At 41.1% G+C, this 14,712-nt stretch overlaps 1 protein-coding gene across 1 annotated transcript in view; it reads right to left on the bottom strand.

Moving 5' to 3' along the window:
- The window catches only part of DERA (deoxyribose-phosphate aldolase), a 113,598-nt gene extending 106,883 nt beyond the window's left edge, over window positions 1-6,715 (bottom strand). The window contains exon 1 of the mRNA XM_060112765.1: window positions 6,619-6,715. Within this exon, the coding sequence (XP_059968748.1) occupies window positions 6,619-6,649 (31 nt within the window). The 5' untranslated portion in view covers window positions 6,650-6,715. The remainder of the gene's footprint in view (window positions 1-6,618) is intronic.
- Window positions 6,716-14,712: the final 7,997 nt, after the last annotated feature.

Genomic DNA, 14,712 nt, shown 5'->3' with positions numbered 1-14,712 from the left:
AGAGAGATATAGATAGATGGTAAGTAGACAGTTACAGAAGTAAACATGTGTGTGTGTGTGTGTGTGTGTGTGTGTGTGTGTACACATTCTCTAGCTCTACCAAATCAGGGGATTCGGAGCAGAGACATTCCAGTCACCATGCGCATACCTACCGCCCAGATCATGGCATCTAAATACCATTATCCACTGAAAGAAACCTTCCTTGGAGAAAGAGCTGACTCTAGTGCTGGGGCAGGGAAAGTATAAGATGAGCTTGGGACACCTTGTTAATCCAAAAAAGAATGAAGTACTTCAAAAATAATGGTACACATCAGACAGCGAGAGAAGCTAGGATGAAGGGGCTCCCCTTAGCAAAATCTAAACAATTTGAATATTAAATAATAATAGTAACAATAACAACCCATTTGGAAAAAATAGGAAACCTCAAATATATACTAATATAAACAAACATAAATAAATTGAAAATCTGCAGAGAAACAGGGTACTTAAATAGTTTCAAAGTGCCACCACACAAAATACATGTGAATTACAAAGGTTAAAAAGTAACTTTACAGTGGTGAAGCCTAGGAGACAGCACCTTAATCGAATAATCAACATGAACACCATCAATAATGAGACAAATCAATATCATGTGCTACCTAACAGGATGCAATGAGAAGAACACAGCAGCATTTCTGTGAAATTCCTGCCAGAGATGCATAATCTGAATCTAACCACGAAAAAAACACTCCAAACAGAAACGGAGGAACATCCTATAAACTAACTGGCCCGTATGCTGCAAAAGTCAGTGAAACACTGAGCAATCATTTCAGCCCGAAGACTAAAAAGACACAACAATTAAAGGCAACATATGATTGTGAAACGGATCTTTTTGAAATAAAAAACTGTTTGGACAACTGGCCAAACGTGAATGAAGTTGGTGGATTGGATGGTAGTAATGTATCCATGTTAAAGGTCTCACTTTGAGGACTGCAGGGTTGTTGCAGCCTTTGAGGAAACTGTCCTTACCCATAGGAAATACTCAAGTATCCAGGGGTGGTGATGCATCATGTCAGTCAACCGTGTTCATCAGGTGGTTCAAAGGAAAAAGTTCTTTCTACTGCACTTACAACTTTCCTAAAAGTTTGACATTGCTTTAAAGTTTAAAAAAAAAAAAAGGGCTTCCCTGGTGGCACAGTGGTTGAGAGTCCGCCTCCCGATGCAGGGGACGCGGGTTCGTGCCCCGGTCCGGGAAGATCCCACATGCCACGAAGCGGTTAGGACCATGAGCCATGGACAAAAAAAAAAAAAAAAAAGTACAGCAAAAAAGTTTTGTTATTCAGGTTTATAATCAATACAGGTTTCCCCTACTATCTGAAAGTAGAAGGCTCCTAGGAAAACTTCGGTCAGCCGAACTGGCACAAAGTGAAAAGTATCACCCACTTTCCGAAAGTTCTCATTATGCCATTTCGCTTTTATGGAAGACCTATATTAGTAGGTCTAATAACTTTTCGTAAAAGCAAAAATTCTTTTGAATTTCTTTCCGTTAGTGAAAACAGGTACTAATGCAGGCATTTCATAAGTATGAGAGCTGGGGTTTTCAAAAATACAAAGAGACAAGAAAAAGAAAACAATCCAACCAATAAAAAAAAACCCTGACCACTTGGAGCTCACTCCCAGGTCCCCACCCCATGATGCTCTGAGGCACATCAGCGCACCTACCTGAAGAAATCCCAGAGGAAGGCTGGCTTTAAGATGCCACCCCAGAAAATTTCTTATTCAGTTACATCTAAGCTTACTCTCATAATCCACCAAAGTTTGGATATTTCCATTCTCCCTCAGGATAAACTTCATCTTCCCCCAAACAAATTGCAATGGTTAAGATGTGGGTTATGCAACAAGACCTACTGTATAGCACAGGGAACTCTGCTCAATATTATGTAACAACCTAAATGGGAAAAGAATTTGAAAAAGAATAGATACATGTGTGTGTATATATATATATATATATATATATATATATATATGTAACTGAATCACTTTGCTATACACCTGAAACTAACACAACATTGTTAACCAACTATACTCCAATATCAAATTAAAAATTTAAAAAAAGATATAGGTTATGGTAATAAAACAAAAATCTTTCACATAGACACAGGCAAATCAAAGCTAAGAAAGTCACAGTAAAATTACTCACTAGCTATCGACTTGCCTTCTCTTACATCACAGATCAAGTGCCCCAGGCAGCACCAATAGACCAATTGCAGTGGGGAAGCATTGTAGTGTTAGCACCAAACCATCTAGGTGTGAATTCTGGCTCTGCCACATTAGCTCTGCCTAACTGGCTTTTGGCAAGTTACTTCAAACTCTCTATACCTCAGTTTGCACATCTGTAGAACAGAGATCATAATAAAATCTTCACAGGGCTGTTGTGAAGACTAAATGAGATAATGCAAAAAGGACTCAGTATAGTACCTGGCACAAAACTAAAGCTCTATGGTAACCACCATCATTATACCCAGCACCTAGGCATAGTGTCTAGTGTTAAATAAAGAATTATTGTGCAAGCAACCCATGCTTTGCCTAACTTGAAAGTTTAAGATTCCAGTCAAAAAAAATTTTTTTTAACTTTTCTAAGATAACTTTGCAGTGGAAAAATCACCACCACCAAAATCAGAAGCATTCTACACCAAAGTTATGCCTTAGCACAAGTGGCAGAAATGAGCTACTTACATTTTAATTCTCATCTAAGTTCTTAAAGGGAAAATAAAAGTTATAAGGCCAAGAGGGCCAGAACTCTGTTATGGCAACTCATTTAAGGTACAGTTTAGGCACAACTATCTAATTTCTTAAATAGACAACACTAAATGCAAAGTAACTGCATATCACATTTGCACTTATTTTAATTGTAGTTTTGGCTCGATGCCCAGCTAGGGATCAGACCTAGCTCTGTGAAGGCAGGGACTACCCTTGTCCATCTTGTATCCCCAGAGCCCAGGGTAATACTATCCAGTTCACAATCGGTACTCAATAACTACTTTTTGGATGCGTAACAGTGCTTTCGTAAAATACAAAATCCCCGTTTTGCTTCTTGGTTTGGCAACTAATCCAAAACTGATCTCGTTTATCTGTATTTTAAGCAAATAAACTGCCCTTTCTGTTTGTTCTGACTTGGATTACAAAAAATGCCCCTACAGAGCAAAACAATCCTCAGTAATCCTGGTCCCTGATCATTCCAATTGTGGATATATGCCTAAAACAATCTCTTTTTACTGCAACACAGGAAACTCGTAGAATTGTCCCCATCCCGTCCCAGTTAAAAATCAGTTTTCGGGCCTCCCTGGTGGCGCAGTGGTTAAGAGTCCGCCTGCCGATGCAGGGGATACGGGTTCGTGCCCCGGTCTGGGAGGATCCCACATGCCGCGGAGCGGCTGGGCCCGTGAGCCATGGCCGCTGGGCCTGCGCATCCGGAGCCTGTGCTCCGCAACGGGAGAGGCCACAACAGTGAGAGGCCCACATACCGCAAAAAAAAAAAAAAAAAAAAAAAAAAAAAAAATCAGTTTTCAATTAGGTTTTTTCTGTTTTTCAGATATCTTTGTAAATTTCCTTTCTGAACACAAGACCTTACAGATATACAGACAGATACAGAGCAGAGACCCTTAGAAGTCACCTAATACAACACTCCCATTTTCCAGATGCCTCCAAAGAAAATCACATTTGAAAGGAAGCCACACTGCCAACATGCTTCGTAAGCCTCTTGAGATCTCTTTAAAGACAGAAGTAACAAAATTGAATTGTAACGTTATTCAGAAAAGAGGGAGAAGGTAGAGACTGCACAGCACCTGTCCACACACAAGGGCCCAGGTGGACACCCCAATGCTCCCAAGCAAGGAGTAGTTCTAAATTCACTCCTGCATTCAGCAGGCATGTTTGTGGGCCTTCCGTGTACCGGACACTATCCTAACTGCCTGGGATACATCAATAAAGAAAAGAAAGATCGCTGCCCCTGCTGCACCTACATTTTAGGAAAACTTAACAGGCATCTAGCAGAATAAGGAAAAGAACATCATCGGTCCATTTTAATAGAATGCAAAGGGCCAGAAGCACTCCATAGAGCCATAAAGATCTTTAAGCCAGTGGTTCTCAAATCTGAGTGCATTTCAGAACCACTTTAAAACCACCAGAATGCCAGGCCCCACCCCCAGAGTTTCTGACTCATTAAGAGATCAATGTGGCCTGAGAATTTGCATTTCTAATGAGCTGTCACCTAATGTTAATGCTGTAGGTCCCAGAACCACACTCTGAGAACCGCTGATCTACTGTTCAAAGAAAGCGAGTAGCCTGGCCAAAGCCACAGGCTGGAGCTAGACCAGATTTAGGGTTCTTTTTCCTTCTGATTCCAAACTGGTCAAGCCTTCTCCATAGGAGGACACAGCTGTCACCTACCCACTTAACGGCAAACACTGCCCAAAGAGGTTCTTAGCTTTATGTATAAGTTGGAGAAAATGAGAAATTAATGTTTTAAGTAGAAAATATCTTAAACATAGGATTGATCACTAAACACTGACATAAAAATGAACATTAGAGGGTCTGTTCTTTCTTTCTCAGGTCCAATGAGTCCATAAAAGAATGTTTTCCTTGAAGGTTTTATCATGAAGGTCAGATTCAGTCTCAAATGAACCTATTTATTAAAAAAAAAGTCTATTAACTAGAAGTATATACATGCACTACAATATAAATTAGTGACTGTATCAGTAATAATTTTAGTTTTTTGTTCTAATTGTATTTTCTAAAATTTTTACAATAAACATGAATTCCTTCGTAATAAGGGAATAAAAGTTTATTTCTTTAAAAAAGTGTTTATTTTAAAAAACTTTTAATTAGAAAACTATAAAAGGCATCAACTAATAAACTGCATAAATTAATACTGAATGATTTTTTTTCCTAGTACATAAATATTTCAAATAATTTATTTTAGGCCAAATCTGTCTGGATTAATGGTTAATACCAGTGAAGGAAAAACACCCTTGAAATATATCTGATGTTATTTAAACAAAGAGAATAAAACAAAACTATGATCATTTAAACAGCTGCATAAAAATCACATTTACTATTATTCTACATAGCAATTGATTTTTGTCTATACTGTTACTTTTCAACAAATGAATGGATGTGATTCTAATTCTTGCAAATAAAGTTTAAAAAGTTCTATGTCAACTATACCTCAATAAGAAAGAGAAAGAGGATTGTGTTTCTTGAAAGAAAAATAAACTGCTAAGTTTTGGGGAAATAACAGTGCATCAAATGGCAAACAAAGTCACGCAGCCATACCCTGAAGATACCAAGGTGACTAAGACTCACAGCCCATCCCTATCCCCCATACATCATCTTTCTGGATCTTCCAATCTAGGGAACTCCTTTATTACTAAAGTCCATATTCCAAAGATAGAACTAGAGTTTAAAATATAACCTGCTAAAGGGCAGTGAGTAAAGGAGAATCAGTTCGGTGAGGAAATCACCTGCCTGTATAAAGACAAGCTCTTACCATTCGACAAAAGTTCTGGACCATCTCATGAAGCCTAGACTCTAGTTAGAACAGTCACTTCTAAAGAAAAAAGTGTACCCGTATGACTTACATACAATTTATAGCTAATTTTCTCAAAACTGGCCCCTAAAAACAGAATTCTCCTTTTAATACTATTACTGTACATACTTACCTGGTACATTGTGAGTACCTAGTAAACTATTATATACTTACTATATATATATAATACTATTATATACTTACTACGTACTCACAATGTGCCAAACAATTAACATCCTCTCATTTAATCTCCAAACCAATTTATGAGGTAAGTGCTACTATTATAATCATTTTACAGATTAAGAAATTTAAGCACAGAGTGATTAAGTTATTTGCCCGATGTCACAGAGCTAAACTGAAGATCCAGGATACCGATATGGAAGCTATAATACTTAATCTGAGATCCTTAACCTTTGGCTCCATCATGCTTTTGCTATGTTTGAACTGCGAATTTTTCACATTTGGGGAAATCAAAACTAAGTTTTCTTGCCAGAAATATTTTAGAACATCAATGAAATGAAATAAATGAGGAAATAATCCAAGCACTTTTAGAAGTCGCTGTACTTCTAAAAATCATACAATTTATATTAAGTTATATAGTCCAGAGACAACTTTTCCAACAGCACGCTCACTCTGGGGATACGGCTGTGTTAACAATTACCTATGGAAACCCGGCATTAAATCGCACAAGATAATTCTATTAGGAGCGTGGAAGGGAGGTTTTCATCTGGTTTGTCCGGGGGTCTTTGGGGGTTTTTTTTGTTTGTTTTTTGTTTTGTTTTCGCAATGAGTTGGAAGATAAAAGTCTAATCCTTTCCTATTCCTTCCGCTTATAAATATAAGGCTTGGGAGTCAAGGTTTGCGGGGTCCAGGTGCGCAGGGGCTGTCTCCCAAGTGCGGCGTCTCCCAGGTGCGGCCGCCGAGCCTGCGCCTCCCGCCCCGGGGAGCACGCGCCCCGGGGACCTCTGGCCAGGGCACCGGGCGGCGCGAGGCTCGAAGAGACAGGGGACCGGGAGCAACGGAGAGGGGAGGGAGCGACCGCAGGCCCTTACCGAGCTCCGTGCCCCGCTGCTGCGCCGACATGGCAGGGCCACCACTGCACCGCCGGCTCCCGCGCGCCCGCCCGCTTTAGCTCTGCCCTTCCTGCTTCCGCGCGCACGCGCGCGCTGCACGCCCCGCCCTCTCCGCTCTGGGGGCGGAGCCCCCGGCCGGGCCGCGGAGGCGGGATCCCGGGTCCTTTCCTCTGCCGGGAAAATCCGTTGCGCGCATTCCTCGGTCTTCTCCACGAGGTGCGGAGCTCGCATACTAACTCCCGTAAATCATGCTGCCAGAACTCGTGGTGAAAGCCTTAAGTTGCTGACTGTACTGAATAAAAGAATTTGGAGACTTTTCACAGTAGGATTACAGAACAAGAAGGGAGAGGATCCTTCCAATTACTGCCTGAGACCAGAGCTCGAGGACCCGACACCTGAACCGGGAGCGGTGATCCCTTAGCCTGGTAAGGGCGGCCAATCAGCAAACTGGGGCCCGGTGCCCTGTGACTTCTACGCTTGGCTTCCTGAAGACTCTGTGGCCTGAAAAACCAGGGGGCCTAGGAGTGGGAAGAACTGGGGTCTCAGCTTTGCGCTGGCAGCGATTAAGTGTGACACTGGGCCATCAACTGCCCTTCTAAGCTTCATTTTCCTTATCTGTAAGCAAGCACCTTGACAACATATTTTTTAAATTATTTATTTATTTTTGGCTGCGTTGGGTCTTCGTGGCTGTGCGCGGGCTTTCTCTAGTTCCGGCAAGCAGGGGCTGCGCTTCGTTGCGGTGCGCTGGCTTCTCGTTGCGGTGGCTTCTCTTGTTGCGGAGCACGGGCTCTAGGCGCGCGTGCTTCAGTAGTTGTGGCTCGCGGGCTCTAGAGCGCAGGCTCAGTAGTTATGGCTCACGGGCTTAATTGCTCCGCGATATGTGGGATCTTCCCTGATCAGGGCTCGAACCTGTGTCCCCTGTGTTGGCAGGCGGATTCTTAACCACTGCGCCACCAGGGAAGTCCCTTGACAACATCTTGGAGCTCTAAAATTCTGATTCTGTGATACTAAGAATTTTTTCAGCCTGACTTTTTTTGTGAGCAGGAGGTTAAAGTTGTCTGGAGTCACTCAACACAGGCTACTAATCAACTCTGTACTCACGGTCAGAGACAGCTCCACTCTGCTGAAAGAAGGAAATCTCTTAGTTATGGCTTGTTTACCATGAGCCAGTTACTATGCTAGGTACTTTCAGAGAGATGATAGCATTCGAATCCCAGAACAATCCTGCCAAGTATGTACTGTATCTCCATTGCTCTACCTACAGACACCAAAGTTATGAACAGAGGCATCCTGGTGTAATGGAACAGACTCTAAACGGGTCCAACTCAATACACCAGCAATTCCACCTAATGACTAGCTGGTTCCAGGAATGTTACTGCCTGTAAAATGGGGATGTTCAAAATAGATTTGACTTGCAAAGGTGCTGTACATGTGTAAAGCATCTAGTACAACACACATCATGGCACATAGTAGGTGCTCAACAAATGGAAGCTACGAATGTTACTGTCAGCTTCACACAGCAATTATAGGCTACATAGGAAAGGTAATCCCAGTCTTTTCCCCCAACACGTAGCTGCCTCTCAGCCTTGTCAGCACAAAGCCATTGCCAAACATTTTGGAAGTGTCTACATCCCATTCATTTATATAATAGCATTTTACCTATTTCTGTCTTCACCCTGAAAGCCCCGAGCTGGCCTAGCATTCACAGCTAGACCACCGTGTTCCCCAGTAGAACGTAAAACAATTTCACAGAACACCAACATCAGCCAAGGCCATTGTGCCCCTGATAAATCAACAAAAACAAGCCCCCTTGTAATCACGTCTGAACACAAAAAATGAACATTGTCCAAACCACAAAAATGACCAAACAGCCCCCTAATCCTGGCTGTTATAAGTGACTGTCACCTCTTTACTTGTCAGTTTTAGCCTCACCCCATTCTTCTTGTATTTTAGATAAGAATTAAAATGCCCTGTCGGAATTATCACCCCTTCCTGCCAGCATCAGTGCAGAGCAATGGCCCACCTCCTTGAACTTTCCCCAAATCACCAAACACAAGCCCAAATCCTATGTCATTTCTGACACCCTCTGAGACATCTCACAGTTCCCCTGGTGAGTATTCTTCCTTATTGCAGCAAGTCAGTAAACCCAAATTTATTCCTGGTGATCTTTGGCTGGAGAGGCCTGAAATCCCTAAAAGATACAAGGACAATAAATGGAATTCTATTTTTTAGAGGCAGATAACAACTCTAAGCCAGATTCCAAGCCATTCATTATGCATTCATGGATAATGTAAATGTATTAAAACAAACTATAAAAAGCTGTGAGATCCTAATTTAGTTGGAAAACCAGAATCAGGACAGCCTCCTCTAGCAAACATTTTTGCAATATATCTGACAAGAATTTCTCAAGGACTTTTTCTAAAACTGGCCTGTTGCACAGTACTAATCTGGAATTAATCTCTACAGTTTGAACGTATGTCAAATTGGCAGCATTCAGAGACACTAGGGATGGAATGCAAAAAGTGAGGGGTTTTTTTAATGAAGAAATGTTGCTAAGTTTCACTTTGTGGACTTCCCTTTTAAATTTATTGCTTTCTGAAACTTCTGAAGTAGCCATCCTTAAGGTAAGGCCTCTCAGCTCTTTGGACCACTACTACATTGGAATCACCCAAAAGTTTTTCTCCTGAAACAGATTCTAGGCTTCACCACAGCCCTACTGAATCAGAATCTCTAGGACCTTGGAATCTGTATTCTTAACAGATTCCCTCAGATGATGTTTATGCAAGCTAAATGCAAAGAATCACCGACCTAGAGGCAGAGAAACTATGCATGCAATCTGGAGCTAAAGACCAAACTGGCTCTTACAAGAGTAAAATTGTCTTTATTGTATTCTTTTAACCCATTTGGCATGCCATTCCTTTTTGTGGATATGTTTTTAAATAAAAAGTTACCGGATAAATTACTTATCTTCCCACCCCCGCTTCTCCTTCAGTGAAAACTAAAGCTCTAAGGATATGTCATATTTATCTTGAAACCTCAAGAACATACCTGGCCTGGGAGACAGGAATAATCCAAAAGTTAAAGGCCAAAGGGCCTGAACTATTGGGTTGGCCAAAATGTTCATTCAGTTTTTTCCATAAGATGGCTCTAGTAGCACTTAGTTGTCTTTAACTTCATGCAAAACAATTTTGTGGGACGTCCCTGGTGGCGCAGTGGTTAAGAATCCGCCTGCCAATGCAGGGGACATGAGTGCGAGCCCTGGTCCGGGAAGATCCCACATGCCGTGGAGCAAATAAGCCCGTGCGCCACAACTACTGAGCCTGCGCTCTAGAGCCTGTGAGCCACAACTACTAAGCCCGCATGCCACAACTACTGAAGCCTGCGCATCTAGAGCCTGCACACTGCAACGAAGAGTAACCCCCGCTCGCCATAACTAGAGAAAGCCTGCGCACAGCAACAAAGACCCAATGCAGCCAAAATTAATTAATTAATTTTAAAAAAACACATTTTAGATTGTATGTGACAGCTGTCCTATCAGCATGCATTTAAAAAAAGACATCAAAATTGGTGAATTTTTTTTTTAAAGATGTTGGGGCTAGGAATTTTTATTAATTAATGTATTTATTTTTGCTGTGTTGGGTCTTCATTCCTGTACAAGGGCTTCCCCTAGTTGTGGCAGGCAGAGACCACTCTTCATCGCGGTGCGCAGGCCTCTCACTATCGCGGCCTCTGTTGTTGTGGAGCACAAGCTCCAGATGCGCAGGCTCAGTAGTTGTGGCTCATGGGCCTAGTTGCTCCGCGGCATGTGGGATCTTCCCAGACCAGGGCTCGAACCCGTGTCCCCTGCATTGGCAGGCAGATTCTCAACCACTACGCCACCAGGGAAGCTCCAAAATTGGTGAATTTTTGTATACCTATTTTAATATTAAAGATGGAAGAAAAAAAGCAACATTTTTGGCATAATATGCTTTATTATTTCAAGAAAGGTAAAATGCAACTGAAATGCAAAAAAAAGATTTGTGCAGTGTGTGGAGAAGGTGCTGTGACTGATGGAACGCGTCAAAAGTAGTTTGTGAATTTCTCCCTGGTCTATGTTCCACAGTCGGGTAGACCAGTTGAAGTTGATAGTGATCAAATCGAGACATTAACTGAGAACAATCAACGTTATACCATGTGGGAGATAGCTGGCATACTCAAAATATCCATATCAAGCACTGAAAATCGTTTGCACCAGCTTGGTTATGTTGATCGCTTTGATGCTTAGTTTCCATGTAAGTTAAGCAAAAAAAAAAAACCCTCTTGACCATATTTCTGCATGCGATTCTCTACTTAAACGTAATGAAAATGTTCCATTTTTAAAACAAATTGTGACAGGCGATGAAAAGTGGATACTGTACAATTATGTAGAACAGAAGAGCTCGTGGGGCAAGTGAAATGAAACACCACCAACCACACCAAAGGCTGGTCTTCATCCAAAGGTGATATTGCATATATGGTGGGATTAGAAGGGAGCCCTCTGAGTTGCTTCCGGAAAACCAAACGATTAATTCCAACAAGTACTGCTTCCAGTTAGACCAACTTAAAGCAGCACTCGACAAAAAGCGTCCAGAATTAGTCAACAGAAAACGCATAATCTTCCATCAGGATAATGCAAGACTGCATGTTTCTTTGATGATCAGGCAAAAACTGTTACAGCTTGGCTGAGAAGTTCTGATTCATCTGCCGTATTCACCAGATGTTACATCTTTGGATTTCCATTTATTTTGGTCTTTACAAAATTCTCTTAATGGAAAAGACTCCAATTCCCTGGAAGACTGTAAAAGGCACCTGGAACAGTTCTTTGCTCAAAAAGATAAGAAGTTTTGGGAAGATGGAATTACAAAGTTGCCTGGAAAATGGCAGAAGGTAGTAGAACAAAAGGGTGAATACGTTGTTCAATGAAGTTCTTGGTGAAAATGAAGGCTGTGTCTTTTATTTTTACTTAAAAACCGAAGGCACTTTTTGGCCAACCCAATACTTGTGTTCGCTTGGTCATACGCCCAGGGCCTACTACAGTATTTGTTAGATGAATGATCGTATATTAATGTTTGTGCTACTTTCTTATAATGCCCACTGTTTTAACAAGTCCAATTTTATTCGACTGTAGTCTTTATGATTTCTTAGAGCAGTCCTTCACAGGTTCCTTAGGTAAAAATTCACTTAGATTATGGACTGTCGACAGTATTTCTAAATCGGATGGGGGAAAGTGTAGAAACAGGGAGGACTAGGGGAGAGTATGAATATTAGAATCAAAATATTTCAGAACTGCAGAGAGACTTCTAGAACATCTAGTTCCTACTTCATGGTGAAATAAGAAAAATAAGAATTATACTGAGTCTTTTATGACGTTTTATTCAATTTAAAGAACAGTACTGACACCATGCCCTTCACTACCAACTTGGATTTTAAAATGACCTTTCATGAATATTGTGCTGGTAGATGTTTCCATAGCCTCACTTGGCAAAATTAGAGGCAGACCACTCAGTCTTGCTACCGACCCCCACCTAACCCCTCCCCCCGCCTTTTTAATCTATTTTTCCACCAAATCCCAAAGTTGGGGAATCACTGATAAATACATAACACTAGCTAATAAGTGCTTCGTATGAGTTAAGCCCATTCCATCAATTATTTGATCCCTCCCCACCAAATCTGTTCAAACCCAGGCAATATAACCTACAGACCACACACTTACTGTTCCAACTATTTCTTTGAAGCCAAACTCATTAGACAAGTCATTTAACCTCTGAAATAGTTTCCCATATGTATAATGGAGATACTACCTATCTCCACTGGGTTATTGGAGAGATTAAAAAGTAACAGTATTTTAAAACCAAGCAGAAAATCTAACATAAGGCACTTAATAAATACTATTTCTATACACATCTGTAAACTTTAACCAGTTATTTTCCACTTGACCAAGTTCCATTCTCTCATTAATTATATAAAATGATTCAACCTATAAAGTATGGTTACTGTTCACTAGCTATCATTTAGATGCATACTCCGGCCTTGTTTCCACAGGTAAATTTGTTAGAGGCCTCATTTGTTTCTTCAAGAACTCTGCTGATTTTAAAGTCACATTGATCTAGCTGACACTGTCACACTGGCAATTGTGCATCCCTATAGCTAAGCAAAGCTAAGCCTATCTGAGAATGTTCTTGCTCCAGTAATTCTTTTTCTTCAGGAATCCCCCTAGTGTGAGACCCACATGTAACTCGACAGAATCACTGTTTGTCTGATAATATTCAGGTGTAAAACAAAAGGTTCCTACAAGAGAAATATTTTCCCTTGGTCTGCATTTTCAATTCCCCGTTCTGTTGCTCCATCCTGAACAGTTACATCCATCTGCCTCCACCTTGGTCTCAAAAACAGGCAGCTAAGTTAATAATTCCACTGAATTTAACTATGAAAACATGTAACCTTTAAGTTATTATGGTACATCTTTACTATTTTGTAGACATTAAAACGAATGTGTTGAACTTTACTGACATGAAAAATTCTCAAGAGAACTGACTGCACTCAATCCTGGTTTCTTAGAAGAAACCTCTAGATGACACAGAGATGCAATGATTCGTAGGATAAATTACTAAAACTTAGGCAGGATTTGAGCTACCATGACGTTAGGACATAGAGAGGAAGCGCCAGAGCAAGAATGGAATGGGAAGCAGGGTGGAGATGGGGAGACTGTATCACACAAGCTGAAGTCCTCCTAGGTTATTGGATCTCAAGTCCGATGAAGCTGTACATGAATTCACTGGAGAGGCAAGTGCTTTGAGTAGGTTCCGGCCACATCTCTGAGTCTTCAGTGGAGAGGATGGTCTGCTGCATAACTGAAAAATAATCTTACTGGTCTGGTAAGATCTGGTGCTCATTTAGGGACTTGTTTCAACATCTACTGAGCACTTATGATGTACCAGCCACCTTTCTAAGCAAAGCAATATTGGTGAAGACAAAAAATATACAAGGTAATTTCAGACTGGTAAGAACTCTGAATAAAACAGGGCAAAATAGCAAGTGACAAGAGGGTCACAGGACTTGAGACCTGAATCCCAAGAAAGGGTCAGCCATGCATATATTTAAGTAAGAGTGGCTCAAGTAGCAGAAATAGCAAGCCAAGTGAAAAGGCCTTGTGAAATGAAGCCACTGAGGCTAGAGCAGTACAAGCAAGGGAAAAATAAAAAGTCATAAAGGCAGCAAGAGTCAGAAAACAGTAAAAACATGGTATAATAGGAAGACACTATGGATTTAAACAAGAGTCACCCAGCCTCTTCAAGTCCTAAAGCAATTACCTTTCCTACTGTGTAGAAAATGGATGGTATGAGGGCAGGGTGAGGGAGTAGGGGCAAGAGGGAACAGTTAGGAAGGCACTGCAGCCGTCTACGTGACGTGAGAAATAGAGGGAGTCTGGCCTAGGGTGGTAACAGTGGACATGAGGCAAGTACAGACTCAGGAGAACCCACAGGACTTACATATAGACTAAAAATAGGGATAAGAGAACAGACTCAAGGACTTTAGGTCTTTCAGTTTAGGCAGTGCCCGTCATCAGAATGGGTAACAAGTTGAGGGGGAAATAGGTTTGGTTGAGAAATTAAGATCTGTTTTCCACAGCTAAGTCTGAGACGCTTACTAAAGGTTAAGGTAGAACATCAACTATGCCATTAAACTCTGGTGCTCAGGGCAGCAGGCTGGATCTATGAATTTGAAAGATTTCAGAAAACAATGAATCCCACAGTGAGTTTTCCCTTTGGAGAGCAGAGCTAGAAAGTATAGACCAGACCTGAAGCTGAAAAGGAGGAACTGGCAAATTCAGAAGCAGTCACAAAGATTTAAGTAAAACCAGGAGTGTGATAGAAGTTGCAGAGAAGTGAAAAAAATAAAGTATTTCAAAAACAAGGAAGTAGACAACTATTGGATGCTGCTGAAGGTTTAGTAAGATGAGAAAAGTGACCACTGGGTTAGAAACACGCAGGACACTTGAGACTTTGACAAATGCAATTTTCGTAAATATATACTTGAACTTTTTGTTAAATTTCT

This window comes from Mesoplodon densirostris, chromosome 11, assembly GCF_025265405.1.
Source record: "Mesoplodon densirostris isolate mMesDen1 chromosome 11, mMesDen1 primary haplotype, whole genome shotgun sequence".
Classification (NCBI taxonomy): domain Eukaryota; kingdom Metazoa; phylum Chordata; class Mammalia; order Artiodactyla; family Ziphiidae; genus Mesoplodon; species Mesoplodon densirostris.
Note: the sequence above shows the minus strand (reverse complement) of the source record. Positions and strands in the feature narration are given on the sequence as shown.